Here is a 25758-nt window from a genome sequence, read left to right as displayed (position 1 = left end):
TTATTACAAACCACATATGATTTTTTTTTTACATAGAAGTGAGTAGAAAGAAGCTTTAAAATAATAACATACAGTCATGGCCGAAAGTGTTGATACCCTTGAAATTGTTCCAAAAAATTATTGCAATTACACATGTTTTGTTAATTGCATATTTATTTCCTTTGTGTGCATTGGAACAACATGAAAAAACTCAGGAAAAAAGGCAAATTGGACATAATTTCACACTAAATCTAAAAATAGGCCGGACAAAATTGTTGGCACTGTTAGCTTAATATTTGGCCGCACACCCTTTGGAATAAATATAGTATTTTTTGGACTATAAGAGGCACCATTCCATAAGATGCACCTAGGTTTTAGAGGAGGAAAATATAAAAAAAAAATGTGAGCAAACAATGTGGTCATGATTCACTGTTATGGGGGAGGGGGTCTGCTGCTGACACTGTTATAGGGGTAATGTCCCCCAATTAATATCCCCATCCTGGTATATACGGTCCCCTCCTTCCTGTTATACGTGGTCTTCATGCACATCCTGATATGCATGGAACCCCAATCCACCATCCTGGTATGTATGGCACCCCAATCCTACATCCTAGTATGCATGGCCCCCCTCATCCCTTTTCCTGGTATGTATGGCACCCTTCATCCTGGTATGTATGGCTCCCCTCTTGGTATGTATGGCACCTTAATCCCTCTTCCTGGTATGTATGGCACTCTTCATCCCTGTATGTATGGCCCCCTCATCCTGGTATGTATGGCACCCATCATCCCTGTATGTATGGCCCCCTCATCTCGGTATGTATGGCACCCTTCATCCCTCAGCCTTGTATATTTGGCCCCCTTTATCCCTGTATGTATGGCCCCTCTCATCCCTCATCCCAGTATGTATGGCCTCCTTCATCCCTGTATGTATGGCCCCCTCATCCTTCATCCTTGTATGTATGGCCCCCTTCATCCCGGTATGCATGGCCCCCCTCATCCCAGTATGTATGGCCCGCTCATCCCTCTTACAGGGATGAATGGTGCCATACATACCAGGATGTATGGCCCTCCTCATCCTGGTATCCTTGGCACCCCCTGGTCCATGTCCCACTCTGCTGCCGACAGGGTTCTCACTGTGTGAGCCACGCATGGCGTAACTGCCATGCGCCCTCACACAGTGATATGCTGTGCAGGAATATTCACTGCTCCCCACGCTGGGACTGTGTGCTTGGGGAGCAGTGACCATTCATTCTCTCTAATAGCATGCACACTGTAGCCACAGCGCAGCTCCTGTTGCGCTTGGCGGTCAGTGTGCCTGCTATTAAAGTCCATGAATATTTACCACACCCATGAGTAGTGGTGAGTATAATTGTTTATTTTTTTCTGTGCAGCGTGACGGGGATCAGGGGGTGCCAAGCATTCTAGGATGAGGGGGGCCATACATACAGGGATGAAGGGTGCCATACATACCAGAAAGAGGGATAAGGAGGGCCATACATACTGGGATGAGGGATGGGGGGGGCCATACATACATGGATGAAGGATGCCATACATACCAGGAGCCACTCTGCAGGCACAGTGTGCCGGCTATTAAGGAAAATAAATATTGGGCATGGGGAGCAGTGAATATTCATTTCATTTTCTTTAGTAGCGGGCACAGTGTAGGTGGATGCTGCCTCCTGTGCCCCGCTACTCCGCCGCTGTCCTTCCCCCACATCCCCTACCACCCACAGCCACAGTATTAATGTATGTCGAACTAAAAGATGCACCCCTCCCACTTTCCTCCAAAATTTTGGAGGAAAAAAGTGTGTCTTATAGTCCGAAAAATATGGTAATTGCAATCAATCACTTCCTATAGCCATCAAAGGCTTCTTACACCTCTCAACTGGAATTTTGGACCACTCTTCTTTTGTGAACTGCTCCAGGTCTCTCATATTTGAAGGGTGACTTCTTCCAACAGGAATTTTAAGATCTTTCCATAGGTGTTCAATGGGATTTAGATCCGGGCTGGGTGCTTCTTGAAGTATGTTGGGAGTCATTGTACTGCTAGGAGACCCTTGACCTAGGATGCAAACCCAGCTTTCTGACACTGGCACTACATTGCTACCAAACTCCTTTGGTAATCTTCAGATTTCATATTGCCTTGCACACAGTCAAGGCATACAGTGCCAGAGGCAGCAAAGCAACCCCAAAACATCTTTGAATCTCCTCCATATTTGACTGTAGTTAATGTGTTCTTCTCTTTGTAGGCCTCATTCCATTTTCAGTAAACAGTAGAATGATGTGCTATACCAAAAAGCTCTATCTTCGTTTCATCTGTCCACAAGACGCTTTCCCAGAAGGCATTTTGTCTTACGTACATTTTGGCAAAATGCTGTCTAGCTTTTTTATGTCTCTGTTTCATCAGTGGGTCCTCCTGCCATATAATTTCATTTCATTCAAATGATGAGGGATAGTTCGCACTGACACTGATGAACCCTGATCCTGCAGGACAGCTTGAGTTTCTTGGAACTTTATTGGAGCTGCTTATCCACCATCTAGAATATTCTGCGTTGCAACATTTCATCAAATTTTCTCTACTGTCCATGTCCAGGGAGATTAGTTACAGTGCCATAGGTTGTAAACTTCTTAATTATGTTGCACACCATGGATAAAGGAACATCAAGATTAGAGATGAGCGTTGTTCTACTCGAACTGTTCGCCAATCTCAAATTCGAGCTGTTTTGGGCGGTGTTCGAGCCGTTCGGCGAACACGAACAATTTGAGAAAAATTCGGCTGTTCGAGGTTATGTTCGATAACTGTTCGTGCACCAAAATCATAACTGGATTTTTTCTCAGTAATGATGAAAATTAATGTTAATACGCAGTTTGAGTGTACAGCGGGGTGGGGGGAGGGGCAGGGGATGGATCTCTGCAGGAACAATGAAGATCTCCATTTTTTTTTCTCTTTCCCGCATTTGCAGTGGGGAGGTGCAATCTGTCAGCCTATCAGCAGCGCACACACGGAGCGAAGTGCTTTTTTTCACACAAGCAAGGGCATGTGTCATTGGCAGTGTATGTCACATGTCCTTGCCCTATAAGACCAAGCCATTTTCCCCGTCGCCACCATTTTCTCACTGCTGCAGCTGCGTGTTAGACGGCACCGCTGTTGCTGTGTGCGCTATACCTTGTTAATTTCAAGCCAATTTTCGCACAAATATACAGATAGCTTGGGAGTAGGGAACAATTGTGATTGCAGTCCTTTTAAGGACTAGGTTACAGCATTTCCTACGACTTTTATCAGGGAGGTCTGTGCTCTTAAATAGATAGGTTGTGGGAGTAAAGACTAATTGTAATTGGAGTCCTTTTCAGGACTAGGTTACATCAGTTCCTATCAGTTTTTGCCAGGCAGGTCTGTGCCAGTGCTGTGCAAGTTTTTTTCACAGCATTTGGCTGAATCTAGCAAAGCTAATCCTTTTTGGCCTATTGCAGAGTGTGTTAGTCAGTGGAGTAGCCTATCTGTGTTGCAAGATATACCACCTGTGTATAGAATACCAATTTTTTTACTGCACCTAGTGAAGTAAAATCTTTTGGGCATAGCATCATTCTATTAGTCCATCTATACTGACCTCCATCAGGTTGCAAATTAAAACTAATTTTTATCTGCATCTACAGTACCTCTGAAAAAATATTTGGGCTTCTACCTGTGTGTGGGACTTGTTGTATTAGTCCATCTATACTGACCTCCATCAGGTTGCAAACTGAATATATTTTTTTCCTGCATCTACCTCTGAAAAAATATTGGGCTTCTAGCTGTGTGTGGGTCTTGTTCTATTAATCCATCTATACTGACCTCCATCAGGTTGCAAACTGAATATAATTTTTTTCTGCATCTAGCTCTGAAAAAATATTTGGCCTTCTAGTAGTGTGTCGGACTTTCTCTATTAGTCCATCTATACTGACCTCCATCAGGTTGCAAACTGAATATAATTTTTTTCTGCATCTAGCTCTGAAAAAATATTTGGCCTTCTAGTAGTGTGTCGGACTTTCTCTATTAGTCCATCTATACTGACCTCCATCAGGTTGCAAATTAAAACTAATTTTTATCTGCATCTACAGTACCTCTGAAAAAATATTTGGGCTTCTAGCTGTGTGTGGGACTTGTTGTATTAGTCCATCTATACTGACCTCCATCAGGTTGCAAACTGAATATATTTTTTTCTGCATCTACCTCTGAAAAAATATTGGGCTTCCAGCTGTGTGTGGGACTTGTTGTATTAGTCCATCTATACTGACCTCCATCAGGTTGCAAACTGAATATATTTTTTTCTGCATCTACCTCTGAAAAAATATTGGGCTTCTAGCTGTGTGTGGGTCTTGTTCTATTAATCCATCTATACTGACCTCCATCAGGTTGCAAACTGAATATAATTTTTTTCTGCATCTAGCTCTGAAAAAATATTTGGCCTTCTAGTAGTGTGTCGGACTTTCTCTATTAGTCCATCTATACTGACCTCCATCAGGTTGCAAACTGAGTATATTTTTTTCTGCATCTACCTCTGAAAAAATATTGGGCTTCTAGCTGTGTGTGGGACTTGTTGTATTAGTCCATCTATACTGACCTCCATCAGGTTGCAAACTGAATATATTTTTTTCTGCATCTACCTCTGAAAAAATATTGGGCTTCTAGCTGTGTGTGGGTCTTGTTCTATTAATCCATCTATACTGACCTCCATCAGGTTGCAAACTGAATATAATTTTTTTCTGCATCTAGCTCTGAAAAAATATTTGGCCTTCTAGTAGTGTGTCGGACTTTCTCTATTAGTCCATCTATACTGACCTCCATCAGGTTGCAAACTGAATATATTTTTTTCTGCATCTACCTCTGAAAAAATATTGGGCTTCTAGCTGTGTGTGGGACTTGTTGTATTAGTCCATCTATACTGACCTCCATCAGGTTGCAAACTGAATATATTTTTTTCTGCATCTACCTCTGAAAAAATATTGGGCTTCTAGCTGTGTGTGGGTCTTGTTCTATTAATCCATCTATACTGACCTCCATCAGGTTGCAAACTGAATATAATTTTTTTCTGCATCTAGCTCTGAAAAAATATTTGGCCTTCTAGTAGTGTGTCGGACTTTCTCTATTAGTCCATCTATACTGACCTCCATCAGGTTGCAAACTGAATATAATTTTTTTCTGCATCTAGCTCTGAAAAAATATTTGGCCTTCTAGTAGTGTGTCGGACTTTCTCTATTAGTCCATCTATACTGACCTCCATCAGGTTGCAAATTAAAACTAATTTTTATCTGCATCTACAGTACCTCTGAAAAAATATTTGGGCTTCTAGCTGTGTGTGGGACTTGTTGTATTAGTCCATCTATACTGACCTCCATCAGGTTGCAAATTCAAAATAATTTTTTTCTGCATCTAACCCAGCCAATAGTTTTGGCCTAATACCTCAGTTTGGCCACTCAGCTCTGCTTGGTTACCATCCATTGTTTTTTTGTGCAAACAACTCCAGAGTTGTGAATTAGTTAACCACCAAAATGAGTGGAAAAAGGCCTACTGCTGGTGGAAAGGGGAATAGGCGTGTTGGGAAGGGGAAAAAAGGTTGTGTCCGTGGGGTAGGTGTTAAAGCAACAGTAACATCTGCAGAAGAAAGACCATCTTCCAGCCAAACTAAAATGTCTACTTCTTTTAGCGGACAATGTGATAAGATCCCTTTCTTACGGCCACGCCAATCGCTACAAATTCCAGATGAGGCACAAAAACAGCAGGTGCTTCAATGGATATTAAGTGCTCCTTTAAGTGGGCTCTCCTCCACATCAACTTCAACATCACAAATACTCCAGTCCTCAAAGGTGTCACCCAAATCGCACTTGCTTCCTCACAGCTCCCAAATCTCCAGCTGCCCGTCTGAGTATGAGGTAGAACAGATGGTTGAGTCTGCAGAGCTGTTTACTCATACTATAGCCTGGGAATCAGAGGTCGACTCCAGCGCTTCTGTGAATCCAGACGAGGAAATGATCTGCACTGATGCCCAGAATCTTTATGAGTCGGATCCAGGACCAGACGCAGAAGGTTCTAACCATAATGTAGACCCTCATTCCCAAACTGTAACTCCTGTTGGTGGAGACAATGAGGAAGACGATGATAAGACTCAAATACCTGATTGGAGCGACAACTTTAGTTTTTTGTCAGGGCAGGAACAGGTTGGCTCTGAGGACGACGGGTGTGATAACGCACAGGGTGATGATGATGAGGTCGGAGATCCCACTTACTGTCAACCCACAGTCAGCCAAGAGATGAGGTCAGCAGAGGAGGTGGAGGAAGATGCTAGTGACGATGAGGTCAGGTTGCGCTTTCCTGGACAGAGACGTAGTACTGGAAGCACGTCAACAACTGCATCCTCAAACACAACTCTGCCTCTCACCACAAGTCGTGGTGGCTCTTCAGGTCGCATGGGTGCTAAGCCTTGCATAGCCTGGGCATTTTTTCAGATCGATAAAGATGACCCAACTCGTGTTATCTGTAACATTTGTCAGCAAAAGCTAAGTAGAGGCCAAAAAATACATAGTTTGAGTACTTCATGCATGAACCGGCACATGGACATGAAGCATAAGTTGCAGTGGGAAGCTCAGTGTGCTACAATGCGGCCTAGCCGGCCGGGCCAACCACCGTCTGCCATATCTTGTGCATCCGCGGCCTCTTCATCCTCTGTGACTGGGGGGATAGCAGTCACACCTGTTTTGGGGCGCAGACCTGCCACCTCTTTACCCGCAACAGCCAGCGTGATTGGCAGGTCATCATTTTCTTTGGAGGTGGTAACACCAGCTGGTGTTGAGCGCTGTCCGACATCGATAGCACCACCTTTTGATCAAGGCAACCTAACATGTCCGCCTGCATCTTCCTCACAGACCGGCAGTTTGCCGGGGACACCCTTATCAACCCCGTCTAAGCACAATAGCCAGCCCTCGGTCCCTCAGATGTGGACAAGTAAAAGACCATTTCCTCCTAGCCATGAGAAAGCTAAGAGGTTGAATTTCACCATCTGCAAGCTCTTGGCTACAGAAATGCTGCCTTTCCGCCTGGTGGACACAGAGGATTTTCGAGACCTTATGTCCGTCGCAGTGCCCCAGTACCAGATGCCCAGTCGGCACTACTTCTCAAAGAAAGGTGTGCCTGCGCTCCACCAGCATGTCGCACACAACATCACCGCTTCTTTGAGAAACTCTGTGTGTGACAGGGTGCATTTCACCACAGACACTTGGACGAGTATGCATGGACAGGGGCGTTACATGTCGCTGACTGGGCACTGGGTAACTATGGTGACAGCAGGACAAGGCCTGCTGTCCAAGTCTTGCCGTCCCCACGAGTTGTGCGTCAATCCTCTTTATGTCAAAGTTCCTCCACTGCTTCTGCCTCCTCAACCTCCTCTCGGTCTTCCACCTGCACCCAAAGCCTGTCTGGTCATGCCACAAGCTTTCTAACTGCGCAGAAGGGATCCTGCACACCTCCTTACTATGCTGGCAGTAGGGCTCAACGTCATCAGGCGGTTTTTACATTGAAATGTCTGGGAAATGTGAGTCACACAGCTGAGGAGTTGTGGTCAGCTCTGGAGAACCAATTTCATGAATGGTTGTCTCCACTGGACCTGAAACCAGGGAAGGCCGTGTGCGACAATGCTGCAAACCTGGGTGCGGCCCTTCGCCGGGGCAATGTCACACACGTGCCTTGTATGGCTCACGTGTTGAACCTGGTTGTCCAGCAATTTTTAGCCCACTATCCCAGACTAGATGGCCTTCTGCAGAGGGCACGGTCGCTGTGTGCTCACTTCCACCGTTCGCATCCCGCAGCTCAGCGACTTACATCTCTACAGAAATCGTTGGGCCTGCCACTTCACCGGCTAAAATGCCATGTGCCTACCCGGTGGAATTCAACTCTGCACATGTTGCAGCGACTGTGGCAGCACCGACAAGCCCTGGTGCAATATGTTATGACGTATAGCCTGGGCCAACGAGATTCAGAGGTGGGGCAAATCACGCTGGAGGAGTGGTCTCAGATCAGGGACCTATGCACCCTTCTGCACAGTTTTGAAATGGCGACGAAGATGTTTAGTGCTGACGATGCCATTATCAGCATGACTATTCCGGTGATTTACATGCTGGAGCACATGTTAAACAGAATTCGGAGTCAGGTGGTGGCACAAGAGGAGGTGGAGGAAGTAGAGGAGGAGGAGTTGTATGCGGAAGGGGTAACATCTGCAAGGTCCAGACGGTCGGCAGCACCAAGGCGGCAGGCATGTGAGGGTGGGGGAGATGGTTTTACCAGGGCGCATGGTAGCAGCCAAACTAGTGAGGAAGGTGCAGGAGCCCAGGAAGAAGTGGAGGACGAACTGATGGAAGACTCATCAGATGAGGGAGACCTTGATCACATTTCTGTTGTGCGAGGTTGGGGGGAGAGGACAGAGGAAGGAAGCATGATTGTTACCTCGCCACCAACACAACATGGACTTGGTGCTCCTGGATGCGCAACACACATGAGTGCCTTCTTGCTGCACTACCTGCAACATGACCCTCGAATTGTGAGAATTAGAAATAATCCTCACTACTGGGTTGCCACACTGTTAGATCCCCGGTACAAAAGTAAATTTGCAGAAATTATTCCTGCCATAGAAAGGGATGCACGCATGCAGGAGTATCAGCAGAGACTGTTGCAGAATCTTACATGTGCTTTTCCACAAAATACCAGTGGTGCACGTAGTGAATCTCACAGTTCCAACTTGCCAACCGTGGGACCGTCAAGTGTTCAGCACTCAAACCGTAACAGAACCACAGTATCTGCTGGTAACATCAATTTTGCGGAATCATTTCACCACTTTTTTAGCCCATCCTTTGCAAGGCCACAGGAGACAAGAAGTCTGACACATAGTCAACGCCTAGAGACGATGGTACAGGAGTATCTCCAAGTAAACATTGAAGCCACGACTGTGTCACTGGACCCTTGCTCTTTTTGGGCTTCCAATCTGGATAAATGGCCGGAGCTAGCCACTTACGCCTTGGAGATCTTGTCATGCCCCGCAGCCAGCGTTCTGTCTGAACGTGTGTTCAGCGCTGCTGGTGGTGTGCTGACAGATAAGCGCACGCGGCTCTCCACTGATAATGTAGACAGACTCACGTTCATAAAGATGAACAAATCATGGATCCGAAATGACTTTTCTACCCCTGTGTCATCCTGGGGAGAGTAAAAGCTTGATGATTGGTTAAAATCACCCTACCAACCGTTTTAAGCTTTCAAATTACTAATCATGTTTATCTGTATCTTGACTGGAAAATAATTTGGGCTTTGTAGCAGTGTGCAGCACTGATCCTATTAGGCCATCTATACTAAAGCTTCACCAGATTTAAAATTAAAAATAATTTTTAGCTGCATCTAGCCCGGAAAATAATTTTGGGGCTCCGAGATGCGCAAGGCACATAAGTGCCTTCTTGCTGCACTACCTGCAGCATGACCCTCATATTGTCAGAATTCTAAGTAATCATGACTACTGGGTTGCCACACTCTTAGATCCCCCAAACTTTTCGATCAACCTTTTCATTTTAATAAAGACCAAAAAAATGGTCATTTTTGAAATTATAAGCATTAGCAGGTTGTTAGAAACTGAAATCAAACAGTTTTCAACTCAAAACTTTATTCTAGGTGATGTTACATTTTCACATAGGACCCCTTGTTCGAAAGGAGCTTCTGAACTCTCTCGTCCATTGAATTTGTCAGGTTTTGGATGGTTTCTGCTTCAATTGTTTTGCATGAGGACAGAATACCCTCCCAGAGCTGTTGCTTAGATGTGAACTGCCTCCCGCCATCATAGACACTCCTTTTAATGATGCTCCAAAGGTTCTGAATGGGGTAGAGGTCAGGGGAGCATGGGGGTCACACCATAAGTTTGTCCCCTTTTATGCCCATATCAGCCAGAGATGCAGATGTTTTATGTGCAGCATGAGATGGTGCATTATCATGCAGAAAAATGATCTTGCTGTGAAATACACAGTTCTTCTTCTTGAACCATGGCAGGAAGTGCTGTTTGAGAAAATCCACATACATTATGGAGTTCATCTTTAGCGCCTTCAGGGATCCTAAAGGGGCCGACAATCTCTCTCCCCATGATTCCAGCCCAAAACATTACTCCACCTCCTCCTTGTTGGCGCTGTAGCCGTGTTTGCGTGAGGTGTCCATCAACCAGCCATCCTCCACTCCATACATCTGGACCATCGAGCGCTGCACGGCACTCATCCGTGAACAAAACAGTTTTGAAATCAGTCTTCATGTAATGTTTGGCCCACTGGAGCCGTTTCTGCTTGTGTGAAGTGGATAGAGGAGGTTGACAGAATGGCGCATGCACAGCTGCAAACCTCTGAAGGACCCTGCATCTTGTTGTTCGGGGGACGTTGGATGCACAAGCAGCTTCAAAAACTTGTCTGCTGCTATGACAAGGCTTTTTTGCCGCTGCTCTTTCAACCTGACGTAATTGCCTGTAGGAAAGAGTCCTCAATTTGCCCTTATCAGCACGCACACGTGTGTACTGTGAATCAGCTACATACTTCTTGATTGCCAAGACACTTCATCCTGATCATCGCACAATGTTGATTGTAGTCATGCCTTGACCTAAACACTCCACAATTTGTTGCTTCTCAGCAGCCGACACATCCTTTTTCTTTCCCATTTTGGCAGAAAATGTAGGCTGCTTAATAATGTGAGAGAGCCTTCTTAAGTAGTCTTGCCTTTCATTGGACACACCTGCCAAACTAATTAGCACAGGTGTCTGCAATTGCTTACAGTGATATAAAGAGCCCTGACACACATCACCATCAATGAGTTTAACTGACAAACAAACAAATTCTTCCCTTATCACTCCTAAACACTTTTTGCATAATAATTTGGAACGCAGTGTACATGTGCTTTTCCACAAAACACCAGTGGTTCACGTAGTGAATCTTACAGTTCTAACTTGCCAACCGTGGTCTGTATGGAGTTGTTCAATAAAGGGCCCAAAATTAAGATAACATAGATGGGAGAGGTCTCTATGAATAGGAATTCCTAAGTATTTGATACCCTGTGAGGGCCAGGCAAAGGGAAAGTTGGACTGGATGGAATCCTATATGGATTTGGGGAGGGAGACATCGAGGGCCTCAGACTTCGCTGCATTGATTTTAAAATTTTACCATGTAACAAAGTGATCTATTTCAGCCATAACAGCATGGATGGATATATGTGATTGAGTGATATATACTAGGACATCATCAGCAAATAGAGAGCACTTGTACTCGGTGCCTCCCACCTCAATCCACCTAATATTGGGGTTATGGCGAATTGATGAGAGCAGGTGCTCCGTCACTAGAGGGGACAGAGGACATCACTGCCTTGTCCCATTGGTGATTGTGAAAGGTGATGAAAATGTTCTGACGCACCCCCTGGGCCTTGGGACACCCGGAGCCAGACCCTTTTTGGTGGATGCTGGTGGTTGTAGTCTTCCTGGCGGCGACCCGGTTCCGTGGCTCAGGGCGGTCAAACCAGTGGCGGAACTATTTATGTGGTTTTGATGTTTAAATGTCCGACTACGCCACCCGTGGATTGCGGTCAGAGTGAACCGCCGCTACAGGGCAGACCGCTGAGGCTGGTGTTGTGGGTGCAGCAGAGCGTAGCATAACTCCCCACGGGAGGAGTATAGCCTCAGGGCAGTGTATGCGGAGGATGGGGGTGATGGTGCAGGGCAGCAGCAGTAACGACACGGAGTCAGTGATGCAGTTCAGGGCCTTTACTCACAGTTCTTATTATCCAGACCACGTCTGCAGGTAACGGCTGCCCACGTCGTACTGTGCTCACCAGGTGAGGGGCTCAGACAACTCCCAGATAACTTTGGAGCACTTCACAGGACCCCCTTTGTGTGTCCTTTGTCTGGCCTTTCTTACCAACACTTCTGTCCGGCTGCCTCGGGCCTCCTCTTGGTAAACTTGGCGCCAGTTTCCCTGACCCTATGTGGTGCCTTCCTAGCGGGTGTAGCGAGGGGCTGCGCCACATAAAATGTCAGAGCCTCCGGTTTCTAGCTGAGGGTCGTTTCCTGCCTCCACTAGTTCGGGGACCGGTCTCCCCCTTTGGCCTGACCCCTCCACGCAGGTGGATTCGGGCGTGCGGTGGCGACTCGCCCGTCCGCACCCCTGGGATCCCTTCATTCCTCGTTCCTGGAGCCTTCTCCGCTCCTCTTCCTTCCTTCTCCCTCTTCCAGGCCTGGGCCTCTGTTACTAGGCCCGCCTCCGGAGCAGAGCTCATGCAGAGCCCCTGCTCCCTGCCACTTCTGCTCAGACTTCTCTGCACTGAACTAAGATGGTGCCCACCTTTTATACTCCCTTCTCAATGCACCCAGGAACTGCTTCCTCCCTGCTCCTGCACTACAGGGTTCCCCTTCCTCAGTGTTCCCTCCCCCCACTCCAGCCAGGGACAGGGACTGTCGTGCCCATCTCAGGGGCATATTGGTCGCCCTGCCCCACGGCAATGTGGTGTAATGCATGCAGGTGTCGGGTCCTGATCCACACTCCATCCTTACCTGAGAGTGAGATATCACACCTCTGGGTGAGGTGCAATACGTCTGTAGCAACCGAGCCCTCAGGGTGCTACAGTTCCATTTATCTTCAGCCTAGGTGACGTATTGCGATACAGGGCCGTGATTTTGGCTATAAAAGGGTCCCCTAGACCCCTACCCCAAGCTTTTTAAGAGAATCATATATGGCGTGCCAGGAGACTCTATGGAATGCTTTCTCAGCATCCAACGAGAGTATCTAATTACAAATTTTTAACTGCATCTAGCCCAGGAAATACTTTGTGCCTAGTAGCAGTGTCTGCTAGTCAGCGGATTATCCCGGCTGTTAAGCAAGCTACACCACCTGTAGTTTAGACACTTAATTTTTTCAAAGGAAATGCTTCGGGACCATGGGATACTTAGTGAAGAGCATCAGGAGGCACCCCAAGGCATAGGGGCTGGGACTGGCAGTAGGATGCCTTGCGGTGGACAGCCGAGCTCGATCCTTATAAAAGCTTTTTAACTGCAGCAGCTTTAGTGGACACTACTGGAGCTGGAATTACCGCGGCTGCTGGCATGAGACTTGCCCTCCAATAGATCCTTGTAAATGGATTTAAAGTGTATTCATTCAAATTAGAGAGACAATTTAAATTAAAAAGCTTAGAGCTGCCTCCACCACAGGGGGGCTCGCTCGACCCACCAGCGGACAGGCACCAGTATTGGGAGAGGGGGTGTGGCCGTCAGGGTTCACCGCGGCTCTGGCACAAACCCGGCGACACGGAGGTGGCACGGGCAGGAGCGGACTGGCCGTGTTGGCTTCTCACTTTTTGGATTTTAGAAGGGCATGACATGCCTATATCTGTGTCTCCCCCTCCTTTTACTCCTCCACCTCTTTTATTTTCGCATGACTATATGTACTTGTCACTTTTCCATGTGTTAGTTGTGTCTTCTGAGCAGTTTGTCAGCTTTTGGACACCTTTGAAGGTGTTTTCTATGTGTTTCTATGTGTTTTTGTTTGCCTGCCATTGGTTTTAACGGTGTTCGAAGGTGTTCGACGAACAGTTCGACGAACAGTTCGGCGAACACACGGGTGTTCGACGAACCGAACTCGAACACTACGGGGGTGGCTCAACACTAATCAAGATCTCTGGAGATGGACTTGAACCTTGAGATTGTTGATATTTTTCAACAATTTTGATTCTCGAGTCCTCAGACAGTTCTCTTCTCCTCTTTCTGTTATCCATGCTTAGTGTGTCACACACAGACACTCAATGCAAAGATTGAGTCAACTTCTCTTTTTACCTGGTTCCAGGTATATTTTTCATATTGGCCACACCTGTTACTTGCCACAGGGGAATTTGATCGAGCATCACATGCTTGAAACAAAGTTGTTTCCCCACTTTTTTGGAAAGGCGCCAACAATTTTGTTCGGCCCATTTTTGGGGTTATATGTAAAATTATGTCTAGTTTGCCTTTATTCTATATTTTTTTTTTGTGTTTTTCCAATACAAATAATAAATATGTGTATAACCAAACATGTGTATTTGCAAAAATTTTCTGGGTGAAATGCTTCATTTTCTGGAACAATTTCAAGGGTGCCAACACTTTCAGCCATGACTGTAATAAACATCAGTCAAAGATTTTATTAATTCCCATTAATGAGTTCAATATTAATACCTTTGTACTGGGATCTTTGTCTCTGCATTTCTGACAAAAAGTAGCTGTAATAATAGGTGTAGTAGTAGTAGGGGTTTGACGCTCTCAACCAACTGTTTTCGTACTCCCATGGAGTTGGTAAGTATCTTTCTTTCTCGCCATAGGACAAACCACCCCAGTAATTGTAGTAACATCTTGTGCCTCCTCCATGCCATGATGAAAATGTGGACTGGTAAGTATCGTAACTATGCAAACCTAAGAGCAAAATGAAACAGATAATTTAGTAGTACATGGATGCTATTTGCATCTCTATTCTTCAAAGAGACACTTTTCCTGAAGTGTCTGTTTTAGAAAATCCTTTATTTTTTCAAATCCCAAATGAAAATTTGCATGAGGGCATTGTGGGCATGGAAATTTTGAAGTGCATTAGGAGCGTGTACCAACGCACTGACAACGCACTCCAAGATTAATTTGCATGTTGCTTAAGTGCTCTACTTCTCAGTGGCACTTCAGATATAAGTCAGTTAACATGTTATTGTTGTAATAATTATACAGTTATACCATTAGTTTAATCAGTACCATCATGCTGACATGTTCTCTATAGTTGACATGTCAAGATTAGTGTTGAGCATTCCGATACTGAAATATCGGGTATCGGCCGATATTCGCGGTATCGGAATTCCCATACTTAATTCCGATACTTTTGCAATATCGTATACCGGAATCGGAAGTTCCCATAATGCAATGAGCCATTTTCATTTTATTCAGCCAATGAGGATCCTAAGAAGTGTGGGCACATCCTGTTAGGCATGTAGGCATCTTAACTAATGGCATGGCTGTGATTGGCTGCTGAAATGATGTCATGATGCACTATAAAAGCCGCCGCCGCCATTTTGAGCTCACTCTGCTGTGAATTCAGTTAGGGATAGGACGCTGTTGTTCTGAGGGACAGTTTTAGCTACCTATTTGCTCTATACTGCTTTACCCAAGCTACTTTCTAAATCACTGTGCCTTGCAGCGCTAGTGCACAGTTCCCTGTGCTGTTCACCGCTGTCTGCAAGGTCTGTGTGTGTGAGTGCAGCTCACCCTGTAGTGTGTGCTTCAGCCAAGTCTGGTTGTAGTGCACTCAGTGTGTGTCACTGCCTCATACATTGTCCTTTTTTGCCAATTCATAATTTTTCCTGATATCTCCTATTAGTGTGGTGGTTCCATCTGTATTCAGCTAAATTGGTTCCAAACACACTATATAGGAGTAGATAGAGAATTTTTTTTCCGTCTTGCAGCACTAGTGCACAGTGCTCTGCATCTGCACTGTTCACCGCTGTCTGCAAGGTCTGCTGTGTGAGTGCAGCTCACCCTGTAGTGTGTGCTTCAACCCCGTCTGGTTGTAGTGCACTCAGTGTGTGTCACTGCCTCATACATTGTCGTTTTTTGCCAATTCATAATTTTTCCTGATATCTCCTATTAGTGTGGTGGTTTCATCTGTATTCAGCTAAATTGGTTCCAAACACACTATATAGGAGTAGATAGAGAAATTTTTTTCCGTCTTGCAGCACTAGTGCACAATGCTCTGCATCTGTACTGTTCACCGCTGTCTGCAAGGTCTGGTGTGTGAGTGCAGCTCACCCTGTAGTGTGTGCTTCAACCCCGTCTGGTTGTAGTGCACTCAGTGTGGGTCACTGCCTCATACATTGTCCTTTTTTGCCAATTCATAATTTTTCCTGATATCTCCTATTAGTGTGGTGGTTCCATCCGTATTCAGCTAAATTGGTTCCAAACACACTATATAGGAGTAGATAGAGAAATTTTTTTGGTCTTGCAGCGCTAGTGCACAGTGCTCTGCATCTGTACTGTTCACCGCTGTCTGCAAGGTCTGGTGTGTGAGTGCAGCTCACCCTGTAGTGTGTGCTTCAACCCCATCTGGTTGTAGTGCACTCAGTGTGTGTCACTGCCTCATACATTGTCCTTTATTGCCAATTCATAATTTTTCTTGATATCTCCTATTAGTGTGGTGGTTCCATCCGTATTCAGCTAAATTGATTCCAAACACACTATATAGGACTGGATGGAGGAGCCTTTCTGCAGCATTGGGCCCTGCAGCCCCAGCCAGATTATTATTAGCCTATTTTTTGCAGCCTCATCTATTGCATTGTAGGTTACCTTCCTACATTGTAATAGCTACAAAAAGTTTGTGATACTATCGTTATTACATCTTTAGGCACATCCAGTGTCTTTTTGTGACAAAAAAAAACCTAAATAAAGTTCACCAAACACTCCACTTTACAGTTGTGTAGGCCACATTAGCTCATATTAAAGTCTAGTCCACACTTTATAAAATTAGTGTTTCTTATACCTGTTAGCAGCTGTTCAGGAATAAGCACACTAAGCCCTTAGTACTTTTCTGCCTATCTTTATCAGTCTACCAAGATGAAGAAGGCAGGGAGTAAGGCATGTGGTCGTGGGCGTGGGCGTGGGCGTGGAGTTTCTGCAGGGAGAGGACGTGAGGATTCTGTGCCTGCAGGGAGAGGACGTGGGGATTCTGTGCCTGCTGCGGGCACCAGTGACTCAGCATCCCCCAGTTTTACCAGGGAACAGTCCTTTATGCGCAGCTTTGTAGGAGCTAGCCGTACCCCACTGCTGCGCGAGGACCAAATTGAAGCCGTTGTCGGATGGATGGCAGCTAACGCATCGACTTCAATTAGTTCCAGATCCTCTCAGGTCCTGAGCACTGAAGAGCACCCATCTGTCTCTTCACCACCTGCCAAATTGCCCAGGCAGTCAGAGAGCCCTGGACAGGAGCCATCTCTACTTCTGTTCTCTGAATCTCTTGGCTTGGAAAGAGGGGGCCAGCCAAGCAGAATTCGAGAATTTGAAGAAGAGGTAGTATGCAGTGATGCGCAACCGTTTTGTCTCTCTGAATCTGAAGAGGCGGGTGGGCCAGTGCCTATGGTCAGCAGCACACCTCAGTACGCATCTGATGATGAGACTCAGGTGTCACTTTCTGGTGCGTACTGTGCTGTCGAAACTATCCAGGAGAAGCAGTTGTTTGAAGAGGGTGGTGTAGATGATGAGGTCCTTGACCCATCATGGCGTGAGGGACAGGAAGGTGGTGGGAGCAGCTCTTAGGAAGAGATTCCCCGAACGGCCCAAAAAGGAGGGAGAGGGAGGGGGCAGACTTGGTTGCCTGTAGCCTTCACTTCGGCACCCATTAGGAGCATGGCTCTTCCAAAATCCAAAGCGGGCGCTCCCAAGACTTGCAGTGCCTGGTCCTTTTTTGACACAGTTGCAGATGACATTTGCTTTGTCAAATGCAAGCTGTGTAATCAGAAGGTGAAAAGAGGGAAAAGTGTCAGCAACCTCAATACCACAAATATGTGGAAACATGTGCGGACCAAGCACGTGGTGGAGTTACAAAAACACACTGAAGACCTAGGCCAACCTACAGCGCCACCTACCACCTCTTCAGCTCGTGTTGTAGCCTCTTCCTCCAGCTCACACACAGCTGGTTCGGCTTCCTCACAGGATCGCCATGGAAGAATCTCTGGCACTGTTGTACAGAGACACAGTGTAATTCCACCCACAGCACCACTTTCCCAGTCATCCTCACACTCCCAGGCCAGTCTACAGCCATCGTTAGCACAGGCATGGGAGAAAAGGCGCCCATACTCGGCAAACCACCCCCGAGCACAGGCTCTGAATGCTGGCATTGCTAAACTACTGGCCCTTGAAATGCTATCATTCAGGCTGGTGGAGACTGACACATTCCGTAACTTTATGGCATTGGCAGTCCCACAATACAACGTGCCCAGCCGCTTTTATTTCAGTAGGCAAGCCATCCCTGCCCTGCAACATCATGTGGAGGGAAAAATTAAACATGCGCTACAAAACGCCGTCAGTAGCAAGGTCCACCTGACCACTGATGCGTGGACCAGTAAGCATGGACAGGGACGATACCTTTCCCTCACTGCCCATTGGGTAAATGTTGTGGAGCCGGGTACAGATCTTGAGAGTGGCGCTGTACGTGTTCTGCCAACTCCAAGGATTGCAGGAATCCAGTCTGTACACATTGACTCCTCCTCATACTCCAGTTCCTCTGAATCAGCGCTGCAGGAGCCGTCACGGTCTACCTCCACATCGACCCGTGAACGGTTACCTGTTATGATGACCGATATGAGCACAGCCGTGGCCAAACGTCAACAGGCCGTATTAAAATTAATTTCTTTGGGGAATCGAAGCCACACAGCGCAGGAGCTCTGGAATGCCATCAAGCAGCAGAGTGACGTGTGGTTTGTGCCAGCGAATCTCCAGCCAGGCATGGTAGTGTGTGACAATGGCCGAAATCTGGTGGCAGCTCTGGGCCTAGGCAACCTCACTCACATCCCATGTCTGGCACATGTGCTCAACTTGGTCGTGCAGAGTTTTTTGAGGGACTATCCGGATCTTGATGCACTGCTTCACAAGGTCCGCATAGAGTGCGCTCACTTGCGGCGTTCCAGCAATGCAAGATCACGCATTGCAGCTCTGCAGCGCCGATTATGCCTTCCGGAACATCGCATCATATGTGACCTACCCACCAGGTGGAATTCAACGTTACATATGTTGGAGAGGTTGTGTGAGCAGCAGGCAGCAGTAATGGAGTACCAGCTGCAGCAGGCGCAAACAAGTCGCAGTGCGCGCCGTTCACACTTCACCACCACTGAGTGGGCCTCTATGAAGGACATTTGCCACGTTTTGCGTGCCTTCGATTATTCCACGCGGATGGCGAGTGCAGATGATGCACTAGTCAGCAAGACTATCCCCCTTATCTGCCTGCTTGAAAAAACACTGCAAGCACTAAGGGACGAGGTTTTGGAAGAGGTGGAGGATGAGGAGTCACAAATGCCATCTGCTTCTCTACAGTCTGCGCAACGTGGTTCCTCACAAATGCCTAGGCAGGGGACACTTTGTGAGGAGGATGAGGAGGAGTCAATGGATGAGGAAGACATCTGTCCAGAGGAGGGAGGTACACAATGCTCTAGTAGTCAGTATCTAGAGCGAGGGTGGGGTGATGCAGAGCAGGCAGAGATCACGCCTCAAGCAGGGGACAGCATTTCTTGGCCAGTTGGCAGTCTGCAGCACAGGGTTGATTTCATGCTGCAGTGCCTGAGAAACGACCGCCGCATCGCCCACATTCTCAACACGGCTGATTATTGGGTGTCCACCCTCCTAGATCCTCGCTACCGGGACAACTTACAAAGCCTCATAACACCGTTGAACCGGGAGCGTAAAATGCGGGAGTACCAAGACGCACTGGTGCATTCCATCATGTTCTCCATTCCAACCGAGAGCAGTGCTGCTAGTGCTTTACAAAGCAGCTCAGTGCGTCGAGGCAGTGGAGGAAGCTCTGCACAAAGAGGGAGCAGAAGCAGCGCCTCAGCACAAGGCAAGACCAGTATGGCCGAAATGTGGCAAAGTTTTGTGTCCCCGCCGCCACAAATGTCTACACCATCACAGACGGCTCCAGTCAGCAGGAGGCAACGTTTCCGTCAGATGGTGACAGACTACATGTCTTGCCCTCTTAGTGTACTCCCAGACGGCTCTTCTCCCTTCAAGTTTTGGGTCTGTAAGCTGGATACATGGCCAGAGCTTAGTCAGTATGCACTGGAGGTGCTAGCTTGCCCTGCTGCTAGTGTATTATCGGAACGCGTCTTTAGTGCCGCAGGTGGTGTACTAACAGACCGTCGCATGCGACTATCCTCCGATAACGTTGACCGGCTTACTTTTCTCAAAATGAACAAGGCCTGGATCTCTCATGAATTTGCCAGTCCTCTTCCAGAATAAATAATTGGTTGGCAACAGTATCCAGGTCTCCTGTTCTGTTCATGTTTCTACCACCTGAACTGTAATCCCTGAGCTCCAACACCCCCAGTTGGCGCTCGGAAGTGCCGTCTGCACAGTCAACACTTGCTGCCATGTTATTGGGGTTCAGTAACGTCAGCTGTTCCCCTGCTGTGCGGACGGCAATTTCTCCTGCTCTGTCCACATCCACTGTACTACTGATTTAAAACCTCCTCCAAATACACCTCTGGCTCCTCTGTTTTCAGTATTATCCCTGAGCTCCAACACCGCCAGTTGGCGCTCGGAAGTGCCGTCTGCACAGTCAACACTTGCTACCATGTTATTGGGGTTCAGTAACGTCAGCTGTTCCCCTGCTGTGCGGACGGCAATTTCTCCTGCTCTGTCCACATTCTCACTACTACAGATTTTAAAGTTGCTCCAATTACACCTCTGGCTCCTCTGTTTTCAGTATTATCCCTGAGCTCAACACCGCCAGTTGGCGCACGGAAGTGCCGTCTGCACAGTCAACACTTGCTGCCGTGTTATTGGGGTTCAGTAACGTCAGCTGTTCCCCTGCTGTGCGGATGGCAATTTCTCCTGCTTTGTCCACATCCACTGTACTACACATTTTAAAGTTGCTCCAATTACACCTCTGGCTCCTCTGTTTTCATTCTTATCCCTGGGCTCCAACACCGCCAGTTGGCGCTCGGAAGTGCCGTCTGCACAGTCAACACTTGCTGCGGTGTTATTGGGGTTCGGTAACGTCAGCTGTTCCCCTGCTGTGTTCACGGCAATTTCTCCTGCTCTGTCCATATTCACTGTGCTACTTATTTAAAACTTGCTCCAATTACACCTCTGGCTCCTCTCTGTTTTTATTCTTATCCCTGGGCTCCAGCACCACCAGTTGGCGCTCGGAAGTGCTGTCTGCACAGTCAACACTTGCTGCCGTGTTATTGGGGTTCGGTAACGTCAGCTGTTCCCCTGCTGTGCGGACGGCAATTTCTCCTGCTTTGTCCACATCCACTGTACAACACATTTTAAAGTTGCTCCAATTACACCTCTGGCTCCTCTGTTTTCATTCTTATCCCTGGGCTCCAACACCGCCAGTTGGCGCTCGGAAGTGCCGTCTGCACAGTCAACATTTGCTGCGGTGTTATTGGGGTTCAGTAACGTCAGCTGTTCCCCTGCTGTGCTGACGGCAATTTCTCCTGCTTTGTCCACATCCACTGTACTACACATTTTAAAGTTGCTCCAATTACACCTCTGGCTCCTCTGTTTTCATTCTTATCCTTGGGCTCCAACACCGCCAGTTGGCGCTCGGAAGTGCCGTCTGCACAGTCAACACTTGCTGCGGTGTTATTGGGGTTCAGTAACGTCAGCTGTTCCCCTGCTGTGCGGACGGCAATTTCTCCTGCTTTGTCCACATCCACTGTACTACACATTTTAAAGTTGTTCCAATTACACCTCTGGCTCCTCTGTTTTCATTCTTATCCCTGGGCTCCAGCACCGCCAGTTGGCGCTCGGAAGTGCCGTCTGCACAGTCAACACTTGCTGCGGTGTTATTGGGGTTCGGTAACGTCAGCTGTTCCCCTGCTTTGTTCACGGCAATTTCTCCTGCTCTGTCCATATTCACTGTGCTACTTATTTAAAACTTGCTCCAATTACACCTCTGGCTCCTCCGTTTTTAGTATTTACCCTGGGCTCCAATACCGCTAGTTGCTGCTCAGAAGTGCCGTCTGCACAGTCAACGCTTGCTCCAGTGTTATTGGGGTTCAGTAACGTCAGCTGATCCCCAGCTGTGTGTCTGGCAAATTCTCCTGCTTTGTCCACATCCACTGTACTACGGATTTAAAACCTTCTCCAAATACACCTCTGGCTCCTCCGTTTTTAGTATTTACCCTGGGCTCCAATACCGCTAGTTGCTGCTCAGAAGTGCCGTCTGCACAGTCAACGCTTGCTCCAGTGTTATTGGGGTTCAGTAACGTCAGCTGATCCCCAGCTGTGTGTCTGACAAATTCTCCTGCTTTGTCCACATCCACTGTACTACGGATTTAAAACCTCCTCCAAATACACCTCTGGCTCCTCCGTTTTTAGTATTTACCCTGGGCTCCAATACCGCTAGTTGCTGCTCAGAAGTGCCGTCTGCACAGTCAACGCTTGCTCCAGTGATATTGGGGTTCAGTAACGTCAGCTGATCCCCAGTTGTGTCTGGCAAATTCTCCTGCTTTGTCCACATCCACTGTACTACGGATTTAAAACCTCCTCCAAATACACCTCTGGCTCCTCCGTTTTTAGTATTTACCCTGGGCTCCAATACCGCTAGTTGCTGCTCAGAAGTGCCCTCTGCACAGTCAACGCTTGCTCCAGTGTTATTGGGGTTCAGTAACGTCAGCTGATCCCCAGCTGTGTGTCCGGCAAATTCTCCTGCTTTGTCCACATCCACTGTACTACGGATTTAAAACCTCCTCCAAATACACCTCTGGCTCCTCCGTTTTTAGTATTTACCCTGGGCTCCAATACCGCTAGTTGCTGCTCAGAAGTGCCGTCTGCACAGTCAACGCTTGCTCCAGTGTTATTGGGGTTCAGTAACGTCAGCTGATCCCCAGCTGTTTGTCTGGCAAATTCTCCTGCTTTGTCCACATCCACTGTACTACGGATTTAAAACCTCCTCCAAATACACCTCTGGCTCCTCCGTTTTTAGTATTTACCGTGGGCTCCAATACCGCTAGTTGCTGCTCAGAAGTGCCGTCTGCACAGTCAACGCTTGCTCCAGTGTTATTGGGGTTCAGTAACGTCAGCTGATCCCCAGCTGTGTGTCCTGCAAATTCTCCTGCTTTGTCCACATCCACTGTACTACGGATTTAAAACCTCCTCCAAATACACCTCTGGCTCCTCCGTTTTTAGTATTTACCCTGGGCTCCAATACCGCTAGTTGCTGCTCAGAAGTGCCGTCTGCACAGTCAACGCTTGCTCCAGTGTTATTGGGGTTCAGTAACATCAGCTGATCCCCAGCTGTGTGTCCGGCAAATTCTCCTGCTTTGTCCATATCCACTGTACTACGGATTTAAAGCCTCCTCCAAATACACCTCTGGCTCCTCTGTTTTTAGTATTTACCCTGGGCTCCAGCACCGCCAGCTGGTTCTCGGCAGTTCCATTGGCTCTTGTACCTTCTGCTACCCATCCGGGTTTCAGTACCGTCAGCTGGTTCTTGGCAGTGACTTTGGCACGGGTACTCCCTCCTGCCCTGCCTGGTTCCAGCACGCCAGTTGTTTCCGGGTAGTGTCAACGTCACTTTGCCTCCAATGCGTTGTCCTGTCGTGTTGTGGTCGGGTCAGCCGACTCTATGGTGCCTGCAGTTTAGGTGACTCCTATGTGGGCTGCGGGATCTGGCAATGAAGGCTCGTTCCATAGTGCCAATAGGACAAGCACCCCCTGTAGGACTGTGGGTTTTGGTAACTGCGGCCGGCTCGCGGCCTTGAACTTTTTTTTACATGGGTACCTTCTGCTACCCATCCGGGTTCCAGTACCGTCAGCTGGTTCTCGGCAGTGCCTTTGGATTAGGTGCCTCCTTCTCGGTATCCAAGTTCCACCAACGTCTGCTGGTCCTTGGTAGTGCTTTCTGGCACAGGTACCTCCTGCTTAGTAACCGAGTTCCAGTAACATCAGCTGGTCCTCGGTAGTTCCATTGGCTCTTGTACCTTCTGCTACCCATCCGGGTTCCAGTACCGTCAGCTGGTTCTCGGCAGTTCCATTTGCTCTTGTATCTTCTGCTACCCATCCGGGTTCCAGTACCGTCAGCTGGTTCTCGGCAGTGTCTTTGGCACGGGTACTCCCTCCTGCCCAGCCTGGTTCCAGCACGCCAGCTGTTTCCGGGTAGTGTCAACGTCACTTTGCCTCCAATGCGTTGTCCTGTCGTGTTGCGGTCGGGTTAGCCGACTCTATGGTGCCTGCAGTTTAGGTGACTCTTATGTGGGCTGCGGGATCTGGCAATGAAGGCTGGTTCCATAGTGCCAATAGGACAAGCACCCCCTGTAGGACTGTGGGTTTTGGTAACTGCGGCCGGCTCGCGGCCTTGAACTTTTTTTTACATGGGTACCTTCTGCTACCCATCCGGGTTCCAGTACCGTCAGCTGGTTCTCGGCAGTGCCTTTGGATTAGGTGCCTCCTTCTCGGTATCCAAGTTCCACCAACGTCTGCTGGTCCTTGGTAGTGCTTTCTGGCACAGGTACCTCCTGCTTAGTAACCGAGTTCCAGTAACATCAGCTGGTCCTCGGTAGTTCCATTGGCTCTTGTACCTTCTGCTACCCATCCGGGTTCCAGTACCGTCAGCTGATCCTCGGTAGTTCCATTTGCTCTTGTATCTTCTGCTACCCATCCAGGTTCCAGTACCGTCAGCTGGTTCTCGGCAGTGTCTTTGGCACGGGTACTCCCTCCTGCCCAGCCTGGTTCCAGCACGCCAGCTGTTTCCGGGTAGTGTCAACATCACTTTGCCTCCAATGCGTTGTCCTGTCGTGTTGCGGTCGGGTTAGCCGACTCTATGGTGCCTGCAGTTTAGGTGACTCCTATGTGGGCTGCGGGATCTGGCAATGAAGGCTGGTTCCATAGTGCCAATAGGACAAGCAACCCCTGTAGGACTGTGGGTTTTGGTAACTGCGGCCGGCTCGCGGCCTTGAACTTTTTTTTACATGGGTACCTTCTGCTACCCATCCGGGTTCCAGTACCGTCAGCTGGTTCTCGGCAGTGCCTTTGGATTAGGTGCCTCCTTCTCGGTATCCAAGTTCCACCAACGTCTGCTGGCCCTTGGTAGTGCTTTCTGGCACAGGTACCTCCTGCTTAGTAACCGAGTTCCAGTAACATCAGCTGGTCCTCGGTAGTTCCATTGGCTCTTGTACCTTCTGCTACCCATCCGGGTTCCAGTACCGTCAGCTGGTCCTCGGTAGTTCCATTTGCTCTTGGATCTTCTGCTACCCATCCGGGTTCCAGTACCGTCAGCTGGTTCTCGGCAGTGTCTTTGGCACGGGTACTCCCTCCTGCCCAGCCTGGTACCAGCATGCCAGCTGTTTCCGGGTAGTGTCAACGTCACTTTGCCTCCAATGCGTTGTCCTGTCGTGTTGCGGTCGGGTTAGCCGACTCTATGGTGCCTGCAGTTTAGGTGACTCCTATGTGGGCTGTGGGATCTGGCAATGAAGGCTGGTTCCATAGTGCCAATAGGACAAGCACCCCCTGTAGGACTGTGGGTTTTGGTAACTGCGGCCGGCTCGCGGCCTTGAACTTTTTTTTACATGGGTACCTTCTGCTACCCATCCAGGTTCCAGTACCGTCAGCTGGTTCTCGGCAGTGCCTTTGGATTAGGTGCCTCCTTCTCGGTATCCAAGTTCCACCAACGTCTGCTGGTCCTTGGTAGTGCTTTCTGGCACAGGTACCTCCTGCTTAGTAACCGAGTTCCAGTAACATCAGCTGGTCCTCGGTAGTTCCATTGGCTCTTGTACCTTCTGCTACCCATTCGGGTTCCAGTACCGTCAGCTGGTCCTCGGTAGTTCCTCAGCTTTCTTGTACCTTCTGCTACATTTCCAAGTTCAAGCTTTTTGAAATGGTTCTTGGTAATCACTCTGGATCTCCCTGACGAGGACCCTGAAGACGAGGACCCTGAAGACCAACCCTAAGAAGACGAGGACCCCGAAGACAATGACCCTGAAGACGAGGACCCTGAAGACCACCCCGAAGAAGACGAGGACCCTGAAGACCACCGCGA

The 25758-nt window shown here is 48.0% G+C and overlaps 1 protein-coding gene across 1 annotated transcript in view; it reads right to left on the bottom strand.

Moving 5' to 3' along the window:
- LOC141259356 (uncharacterized) overlaps window positions 1–25758 on the bottom strand; it is a 751467-nt gene that overhangs the window by 425694 nt on the left and 300015 nt on the right. The window contains exon 17 of the mRNA XM_073675220.1: window positions 14211–14444. Within this exon, the coding sequence (XP_073531321.1) occupies window positions 14211–14444 (234 nt within the window). The remainder of the gene's footprint in view (window positions 1–14210; window positions 14445–25758) is intronic.

Source organism: Phyllobates terribilis, unplaced genomic scaffold (assembly GCF_046119375.1).
Source record: "Phyllobates terribilis strain yellow unplaced genomic scaffold, ASM4611937v1 Scaffold_3__8_contigs__length_932513732, whole genome shotgun sequence".
Lineage (NCBI taxonomy): Eukaryota > Metazoa > Chordata > Amphibia > Anura > Dendrobatidae > Phyllobates > Phyllobates terribilis.
This window is presented reverse-complemented; position numbering and strand designations above follow the sequence as displayed.